Genomic DNA, 10,644 nt, shown 5'->3' on the forward strand with positions numbered 1-10,644 from the left:
AAATAAAGGCTAGAAGATGCCAGAGTGATGCTCAAAACTATGGGATATCCAAGGTAGCCCTTGCAGTCCTAGGCCCAGCTTCTTCCGCAGCCCTTGACCAGATGATCAGGGAGGTGAATGCTCTCGAAGGCACCGACATCTCTCCCTCCCAGTACTACAGCACCTCCGATGGCCATTCCTCAGGTGTTGAGGGATTTTTGAAACAGCAAAAATCCCATGGCTTGCTGCAGCTGAGCAAACCAAGCTACCAGGGCAACTATGAGAAGTTCCCATGACAGTGTTCCCATATCGCCCAATTGAGGGATTCAGAAAAATATTGTTACCAGTAGCTGGCTTCAAGGACAAGGTCTACGTAACTGCTAATCACAAGGGGGTTGTTTTCTTGCAGGTGGGGTTGTTTTCTTGTAGTTGTTTGTCTGAGTGCTTTTGACCAATAATCTTGTGTGAGACACTATCCGTCCCTGTTAAGTTCACTATAAAAGTTAGGCTATTCGGGCAATAAGATGGAGCATGATCTGACTCTACTGGTGTCTGCTGTGCTTTCGGCTGTGCTTCCTGCAACATATGGCGCCCGAACAGGCTGAGACCCGAACAGGCTGAGACCCGAACAGGCTGAGGCCTGCACAGGACGAAACCCGGACTCGCTGAGACCCGGACTTGCTGAGACCCGGACTTGCTGAGACCCAAACAGGCCGGGATCCTGGAGCGGCGCCGAGAGACCGGAGCAGCGCCGGGAGACCCGAGGCACACGAAGGGAATACCGCCAGACGGAGAGAGCCCTGAGAGACGCTTCAGAACCACGTACGACTCTGAGAGACACGGAGAGACCTGGCAGAAGCCGGAACACCTGAGAGACATTGAGAAACTCCAAGCACTGACCTGGACAAAGGACTCACGGTGAGACACGGGGAAAAGAAACCGCGGGGAGACGAGGGAAAAGATCCGCGGGGAGACACGGGAAAGAAACCACAGGAGGATGTGGGAAATGGAGCCATGGGGGGACGCGGGAAACGGAGCCGCGGGGTGACGCGGGAAAAGGGGAGCCGCGGGAACCGCAGAACACGTGGGAGCCACGGAGGGACATGGGAAACAAAGTAATCGCGGTGCAACGCAGGACATCCGAGATCAAGTTGCTACGGGAGACCAGAGGCGTCAGTGGACAATGGCAGCTGACCCTCACCGTGTGGCGAGTCGGCACATAGCAGAGGGGCAGAGATCAGGACCCTGCAGCCTGTCTGACGTAACCATGGAGGCAGCGGCGGCTGTGCTGCTTCTTTCTAGCATTCTTTTTATAAGAGGTTTATCTTGCAATGCAAAAAAGACTATTCGTCCCCAGATCAGTGTTATAACTATGCTGTTACATAATTTGATAAATGTACAAATGTTCCTGGATAATATTCAGTGGGGTTGCCACGTTGTACGGATTACTAATGATGACTTAGCTCTATTACTACCTTTATTGCAGTGCAGAAGTGCAGAGACGCAGATTACACTGCCAAATGACCACCGTCAGGCTCTTTCACAAACAGCTTCTAAGGTTGCAGCCGGCACTGCCTGCAGCCGTATAGCAGACGCTACACACTCTTTCCTAACTAGCAATCATGTGTCTCATCCATTTGTGGTGAATGGTCAGTGACAAAAAGAAAAGGGGGAGAGTAAGGGGCGACAAAGACAGAAACGGTACCAGGAGGATGCCACTGACACTAACAGCACGGGTAATAGGAGTAGTATAAGTGACACAGGTGACAGTGCGGGACGGTGGCGGGCGCTGCCGCGCTGCGGGGTGCTCTGCCTGCTGCTTGCCCTCGCCTGCCTGCACACTGCTGCCGACGGTGCTAGAGCAAAATGTGAAGACTGCTCAGATGGCAGTGATGAGAGTGCTTGCGTGAAGAAGACGTGTGCTGAATCTGACTTTGTGTGCAACAGTGGTCAGTGTGTGCCAAACAAATGACAGTGTGATGGGGATCCGGACTGTGAAGATGGGTCTCATGAGAGTGCTGAGCTGTGTCATATGAGAACATGCCGGGTAAATGAAATCAGCTGTGGTCCTCAGTCAACCCAGTGTATCCCAGTGTCCTGGAAATGTGATGGTGAAAAAGACTGTGACAGAGATCCTGATTGCAAGGATGGAAGTGATGAAATTAATCACATAGAATCACACGGAATTTCTTGGTTGGAAGAGACCTCAAGATCATCGAGTCCAACCTCTGACCTAACGCTAGCTGTCCCAACTAAACCATATCCCTAAGCTCTACGTCTAAACGTCTTTTGAAGACTTCCAGTGATGGTGACTCCACCACTTCCCTAGGCAGCCTGTTCCAATGTCTAACAACCCTTTCAGTAAAGAAGTTCTTCCTAAGATCCAACCTAAACCTGCAGGTCCCTTCTCGGACCTGCAGGCCAGACCAGTTCAGATGTGAAGATGGGAACTGTGTCCACGGGAGTAGGCAGTGCAAAGGTGTGAGAGACTGTCTGGATGGCACTGATGAAGCAAACTGTAACAATGTTATTCAGTGCTCTGGACCTGGCAAATTCAAGTGCAGAAGTGGAGAATGCATAGATATCAATAAAGTGTGTAACCAGCAGAGAGACTGCAAGGACTGGGGTGATGAGCCCCTGAAGGAATGCAACATAAATGAATGTTTGGTGAACAACAGTGGCTGCTCCCACATCTGCAGAGATTTCATTATTGGCTATGAATGTGACTGTCCAGCTGGGAAACTGTGGAGATATTGATGAATGCCAAAACCCTGGTATCTGTAGTCAAATCTGTATCAACCTGAAAGGTGGCTACAAATGTGAATGTAGCCGTGGCTATCAGATGAATCCTGCTACAGGAACCTGGAAAGGGCCATACGGATACAGAAATACAAACAACACCTGTGATTACAATGACACTGCTAAGCAGGGTTTAGGGGCTTATGGCACGGAGACAAGGGGTAACAACTATAGCATTTGGAACAATCGTACAGCTATGGCCTTACCTCCTGATGTCTTTCTGATTTGCGGGGATAGGGCCTGGCAAGGTATCCCTGCAAATGCTATCAGATGTCCATGTTACTTAGATAAACTTACTATATTTGCTCCTAACTTGTCACAGTTACGTGAGATCGGCAGACATAAATCGGCATTGCTTGCACCGGATTGCAATGATAATGTTGAATTGTGTGGGGTTGCAGCTAGAGCGGCATTGGCAATTTTTGTGCCAGGAATGGCATCTGCGGCCGCACTTAACAACTTAGAAAAATTGGTATGCTGGGCCGAGAAGCAAGCCCATGCCACGACAGAGATACTTGAGGAGATGTTACCAGATCAAAATAGTCTGTGACATGCGCTCTTACAGGATCGAGCTGCTATTGACTTCTTGCTCTTGGCTCAAGGGCATGGGTGTGACGACTTTGAGGGAATGTACTGTTTAAACCTTTCTGATCATAATGAGTCAATTCACAAATCCATTACTTTCCTGAAAGAGCACATGAGAAAGATTCAATATGGTATCAATCCTTTCAATCAATGGTTCACTGATTTGTTTGAAACAATGCATAGATGGTTACTGGGATTAGTCAAAGAGGGATTAAGGATTGTGTTCGCTGTGGTGTCAATCATCATTGCATGTTGTATTGTGATAAATGTGGTTAAAGGGTTACTTGCAAAACTGTTATATTGGGCGTGGTTTGCTCAAAAAAATAATAAAAAAAAAGGGGGAATTGTTGAGGGATTTTTGAAACAGCAAAGATCCCATGGCTTGCTGTAGCTGAGCAAACCAAGCTACCAGGGCAACTATGAGAAGTTCCCATGACAGTGTTCCCACATCCCCCAACTGAGGGATTCAGAAAAATATTGTTGCCAGCAGCTGGCTTCAAGGACAAGGTCTACGTGACTGCTAATCACAAGGGGGTTGTTTTCTTGCAGGTGGGATTGTTTTCTTGTACTTGTTTGTCTGAGTGCTTTTGACCAATAATCTTGTGTGAGACACTATCCGCCCCTGTTAAGTTCACTATAAAAGTCAGGCTATTCAGGCAGTAAGATGGAGCATGATCTGACTCTACTGGTGTCTGTCGTGCTTTCGGCCATGCTTCCTGCAACACTCAGGTGCCCACCCTGTCAGTGATACTGTGCCAAGGCTTCTGGGGGTCCTGACACTTCCCCAGCCTCTAAGGCAAGAAGGCTGCCTCCCAGAATGATATCAAGGTCTTCTGCATAGGCTCTAGCTTTTGCTTTTTCCTTTTGACTCATGAGCTCATCTCTCCTCTCAGTGGATTTTTGACATAGTATTAGATTTTTTTTAAACAGTTGTTCCTTCTCTTTTTCCTTCATGTGGAGCTACTGCAATTCAGCACCACTGAGCTGTTTAATCTTGAATACATAAGTAATAAAGAGAAGATATTTGGATTTGGGTGTGGGTTGCATTTTGTTGTTGTTTTTATTTTATTTTTTTAAATTCCTCCTGCAAGAAAGGTGGAAAACAGTTGATTAACCATATTCTGAGCAAATCTCAGGAAGAGGATATGTATGAGACTATGGGACTTAGAAGTATGCTGTGACATGGAGTTAAAAATCTCATTTCAAATTGCAAGGGAAGATAAAGAAGGATACATGCTTTTTAAACTGCTGTGGACACTGAGGGAAAAGAAGGAGAATATGGCAAGGGTGTAGTAAATGACTTGTCCGGAGGTCTTGAATCCAGGCCTCAGAAAATGTGAAGCCAAAGCTGCTACTGTCCAACCAGTAGTCTTATCCTGGGAAGTGCCATGGTCACAGCGAAGTCTGGTACGTGCAGTGATTGTGATCGTCACAATTCTCTCTTTTTGCCACACCACTCTACTTGAGCTATAAATGGTGAGGGTGAGAGTACTACTGGGCTCATGATGATGTTGACAGAGTTAATGGGGCCCCCCGGAATGTGTTCAGGGAAAATCAGCTTGGATCTTTTTTTTTTTTTTTTTTTTTTTGCCAGTGCCATCTTCCCGCTCATGCTGAATGGTTGGGGGGACAATAAAAGAAAAAAATGAGTAGAAAAATCTGGGCAGTTCATGTAAAAGGGGGTTGAATGGATCACCATTTGGAAACAAGACATCCTTCTCTCCAGCATGTGGAATAGGAAGTTATTAAGGAAGGCCAGCAATGATACAAACTGGGAAGCTGCTTTTAAAATGGCTTCCAAGGAGCTCAACATGCCAGGAAAGACACATGGCTCAGGGATAAGAAAGAGATAAGATGTACAAAGGTACAACTCTGATCTATGCATAGTCTCAAACGTCACGATTTCTCGCATGTTGGAATAGCCTAACCTCCAGCAGCGCACGAGGGGAGATGCTGAGCTCTGCCAAGAATGCCATATCCATACTTATCCTTAACTCTCTTCTTCACACCTTCCTGCTGGGCAGCCAGATATATTCCTTGCAAAGCATTTCCAGAGAAGAAGAAAATCATTCCATGTGGCTTTGTTATAGCTGCATAAAGCCAAACTGAGCTGACGACATCCAGACTTGCCTATTTTCAGCACCTAAACAGGCCTGAATCTGGCTAGTACCTGGATAGGAAGCTTCATGAGAGGTCGTAGTCATCAACACAAGCTGCAGAATTCTGAATATTTAAATGGAAAATAGATAAATGCCGAACAGTTAGTGGGACCTGGGGCTGTTTGTCACAGATAAGCCCTGCCAGCTGCAGCAGATATCTAGCGAGAGTTAGAAATGTCACAGATGAAATAAGAAATAGATCCAGACTTTTGCCCCAGAAGGAAAATAGGCCTTAGAAACTGCAGACAAGCCATTCTGGTCCCACCATCATTGCTAAGCTGATGGAAGGGAATAAAAAGAAACAGACCATAGTGCATGAGCAAGGCATCACAGTTTTGCTGCTTATTGTAAGTGGACATTTTGCTTTGAAGCTGAAATAAACCATAACCAAGTAGATAATTTCAGAGCCTGCACCCTGAATAACAGCCAGAGAAATGATGCAAGTCAGTTGAAATATGACAGTCTAAACCTTCCAGCAGCTGCTATCATGTTCCCTAAACAGCAGACAAAAAAAAAAAAAAAAGACATAAAAAAGACACTGCACATGCCTTCCCTGAAACATACACAAACAAATTTGCTTGCAAGCACAGACAGACACAAAGGATTTTGTACGTTTGTGAAGTCTTGCATGCAGAAAACACTGCAATGTGATGAACTGTAGCCTCTGTTGTAAATCTCTCAGCTCCCTCTCTGCAGGATACTGCAGCCTTTCAACTCTAAACTACTTCGGACTTTGGCTTTTTTATTTTCTGTAGTCCAGGAACCTGCTGTATGTCTTTCATAAAATACAGAAGGACTCAGAAACAACTGTGAAGTGTTTCTGGGTAGAGAGGTTATCGCTGAGCCTGGGTAGCACACTGTGTGCACCTTTGCATGCCTTCCTTTATGGACCTTCCCTTGCCCTTTGAGAGAAATGGGGAGGCAATAGCACATCTAAGCATCACTAATGGAGTGCAACTAGAGTAGCAGGAGAGTCCTTTCCTTTTTAAAAATGTTACTCCCAGAACAAGCTAGTGGTACCTAGGGGCTGCGTTTATCATAGGTTAACCCTGCCAGTTGTCTAGTGAGAGCTAGATATATTGCGGATAAAATAAGAAATGGCTTCAAACTTTTGCCCCAAACCACAAAGCAGACTTGAGATCTTTCCCTAAGTTTGCAAAACTTTAAGTCACTGATATCTACAGGCTATTTTTAGAGCTGAGCACAAGGCAAAGAAATAAGAAAAATAATCAACAGAAATGATGAAATGAAATTTCTATCAGGTTTGTCTGGATGTATTGAGAATGTAATGTGGAATTATAACTTACACCCCTAAAAACATATGGGACAACCTAACCTATGGCAAAGTACTTTCTATGGAGTCAAACTAAAATTTGGGTAACACAAAGGCCAACAAAAGTTTTTAAGATATACTCAATAAAACTAGAGTTACACTCTGATTTTTTGTCTTTTTATCATGTTCTACGAATTCCATCATTGCTAAGGTCTTTATAAAATGTCAAAGGACTCTGACCTTCCAGTGAGATATCTGGAGCTTCATGAACCATTTGATAGAAGGAATACTCCTATATAACATTTTGCAGTTGATCATCTGCATACGCACAAACAGGCAGGAATGCAAGATGCAAAAATATCCCATTAATTTAGACTGTTTCCCAAGAGAAATGTACTGAAAATACATTCATTTCTAGTTCCTGTGAGATTAGGCAAATGTAAATAATGCCAGATTTATTGAAAAGGATTGCATTCTTTGTCTTGCTCCTAGTCCAATATGGGGATTAACAAACAGAATAATAAAAACAGCAAAACTAATAAGGGGCACTCAGTATTTTTGTTTAGTTGGTTTGAGTGAAATTTGTGCCAAGCAACAGTTTGAATTCTTCCCCAAATCTAGATGGTCTGATACATTAAATTCATGCTCACACACACAAAATGCCAACAAACCAACTTTTGGTTCAACTAAGAATCAGGACGCAGAAGGGATTAAAGACCAGCGAAACCCAGACTGCAGAAAAAAAGGGGTAAAAAGGCTGAGCAGAATCTTTTTGTTGTCGTTGTTGTTGGAGTAAATTCCAGACTCCTATCAGGTTTGGGTTTTGGGAGAACTGACTGGGAAAGTCAAGGATTCACACTTCAGCAAAATGCAGGTATTTGCCCTTGTATAAAACACAACCTTACTTCCTCAAGAACACCACTCACCATTTCCAGTACAGCCTCCTGGCAAGCTGCAGGTTCAAACAGTACTGCATCCTCTCTTTCATACCTGGCACCAAAATTCCCCACGAGCCAAAAGACAGAGGCGTATTCAGAGTAAGTGCTCTGAGCAGACTGCAGACCTGTGCTGTGCAGAAGAGATGCTTCATCTACCAAGCTCCCCCCTTCCCTCATGTCCCATCCCTATACACGGACGGGGTATAATAAGCTACAACTTAAGTTTCTTTGTTGTTGAAGTTGACCTTTATCTTGCAGACCTAATGAAGTCTTTTGATGTGCTCCTAAGATTCACAGCCTCCTTTTCAGCATTCTATTTGCTGCGCCTGCTTTAACCAGTGGTCTCATGAAGAACATAAGTTTTCATGCAATGCATCCCTTGGGTGCCAATTGTTCTTTTCCCCCATTAGTTGTCCTTGAGTCATGCCATTTCGAAACATCACCAGCCCACAAGCAGCCTGTCAGTGGGGAATTAGGACAATGTGTCTTTCACACCAATGATGAGCATACCCGCTTGGCCCCTGTATTATGATCACCACCGACAGGAGCAATACAGGAACGGAGTGGGAAAGAAAATATGAAGTTTGTGTGTGTTGGGGAGATAATTAGCTAAAATACAATGGAGAGGGAACTACTGGTGTGATGGATAATGCGGAATCAAACCGCCACCCAAGTCCTGTGAGGGTCAAACCACCCCTCCTTAAAGCAGCTGCTCTTAGTAAGTGTTTGAAAACCCTCCCCAGAAAGCCAGATGTGTTCTCTATCAGTGATTTGCATTTAAAAACAAACAAACAAACAAACAAAAAGAGTGATTGGGAGCTACATACCCTGTAGGCACACTAAGCAAATTGGCCAGCTTAATTATTATTTTTTGGTATGTCTAATTAAACAGACAAAAGGCCCTCCCTTCATTCTCGCTGTCAGCAGGAGCTCCACTGGAATGTGCATAATGTCCCCTCATTTGCCCAGGCAGATGAGCCTTACCAACACTTACCCAGACACAGAGCCAGATCTTCAGAGGGGAAGGAAAAGGGGGCAAATTAATCCTGTTCTGTTAAAAACCACTGGATGATGCTGTGTTATGTGTCATGCCTTTGTTGTGGGTTAGAAGTGTGCTATGGCTAGCAGAACTTGCCATCACAGAGTCTGTCAAACATTTTCTGCACACTGCTGGCCGAATTCCCCTGAATTTACTTTATGGGGACTCCAAAAGCGCCATATTTATCCCTGGGTTTTCTGACATTTTTCCAGCATTCAGCTTTTGACCTGCTCTGCAATTACACAGCACCACAGACCTTCCTTACAGAGCCTCTGCCAACCTGCTGGTTTCACCACTCCGTGACACCAGCCCTTTAACTACAAGCTACGTACAAAGTCTTCCAATGACTTGAGTCACTGAAGAGTTTCAGCCCCACATTTACACAGTCAAATCCTCTGGAATCCAAAGCTTTCAACTGAAAAAGTGCACAATTTCAGGGCCTTTTGTCTGCGAGGTGTTTTGCTCCTTTTAAGTAGTTGGTGCTGGTGATTTCCACTAATGCCAACACAAAGATAGTAGTCACATAAGTGAAGAAGAGTTTACGTCCATGGTGGAAATTAAAGAGTTTTCATACATTTCATACATTAATAAATGACAAAATCTACTCCCATGTTTATATGATACAGAAGCACTAGTGTTTTTACTACATATATGGACAAAAGCTTCTCCTTTTTTGTCACTCAAAGAGACAGGGATTGAGAAGTATCATGTCGTTATATGTATATATATGTATGTATAGAAATGTACTGATACAAGAAAATAAACAGAATAACTTGTCCTGAATAACTGACCATTTTATGGGTGAAGTATCACAAAATCAGTTTTGTCAGAAATCCTTTCACAGAAAACACCTTATCACTTGTGATCCATTGAGTGGTCATTTAGCAAAGCCTTCCAAATCCACCATGCAGCATGGAAAAGCAAAAGACTAGATCCTGATTCCAGCTACACCTGTGAAAATCCTGAATAACTCCCTGGTACTAAGAGAAGTCTTCAGCTTCCACAACAGGTTTATCCACATAAGCTGATAAAGGTGCAGAAAACTCCTCAGAATTTACTTTTCCAAAAACAGAGTTGCTTCAGTTCAAGCAGAAACAGCATGGTCAGATAAAATGTAAAATATCTGCTTTATCCTAATGAAATTACACACCTCTGCAGCTCGTCCTAACATAGGTTTGAAAAACCTATGTTGCCGTCACTGCTGTTAAACTTTGTTAAGTCAGTGCCTGATGCTTCACTTCTTAACAAGGCAGTTATTTGTTTCCCAGGCAATCGCTGGCACCTGCCTGCCTTTTAAAATCAGATAATAATTGAATATGAGGAAAATGAGATGAAGTAAAGGAGATTTAATAAATAGAATCTTTTCTGCAGAGGGAATTTCTGTGGCAGTGATTACATTACTAATTGATCAGCACATTGCCCGAGAGAAGCCAGAGACGACAACTTAGCACTGTGGATGAAAGCAATGCAGTCAACTACCTCCTCGGCTTTCGCTGTCTGCTGGTTTCACCTGGATTGGTCTGTTCATCTGTAAAAGAAAGCAAAGAGAGACAGATATTTAGCAATGGAGTCAAACCTTGTTATACAGAGCCTTGCTTTGTATTTTACTGTGCATCAGTTAGCATCAAAATAGACTCCATGAGGAGGGAAAAAAGCAATTAGTAAGCAAAGAAGTGGCAACAGAGCACAGGCTGCTTGGGCAGCTTCTTAGTTTGAGGTGAATCAGTGTCACCCCACTTACCTAACAGGGGCTCTGCTGAATCACACCAGGTGAGGGATCTGACTCATTTCACACAGGTCATGAAATTTTAAATGTAACTTTTTAAATTTCTAATAGTTCCCTCTGGAAACACTGTGTCAGAACAGAAGTAC

At 44.0% G+C, this 10,644-nt stretch overlaps 1 protein-coding gene across 3 annotated transcripts in view; it reads right to left on the minus strand.

Annotated features, from left to right (window-relative positions):
• LOC309889531 (CUGBP Elav-like family member 4) overlaps positions 1-10,300 on the minus strand; it is a gene marked incomplete at both ends in the record, with an annotated part of 295,020 nt that extends 284,720 nt beyond the window's left edge. For all 3 annotated transcript variants that reach the window (XM_082782380.1, XM_082782379.1, XM_082782378.1), the window contains one exon: positions 10,252-10,300. In XM_082782380.1, the coding sequence (XP_082638506.1) occupies positions 10,252-10,300 (49 nt within the window). The remainder of the gene's footprint in view (positions 1-10,251) is intronic.
• Between the last annotated feature and the right edge of the window lie 344 nt (positions 10,301-10,644).

Source organism: Aythya marila, assembly GCF_965140915.1.
Source record: "Aythya marila genome assembly, chromosome: W".
Taxonomy (NCBI): Eukaryota; Metazoa; Chordata; class Aves; order Anseriformes; family Anatidae; genus Aythya; species Aythya marila.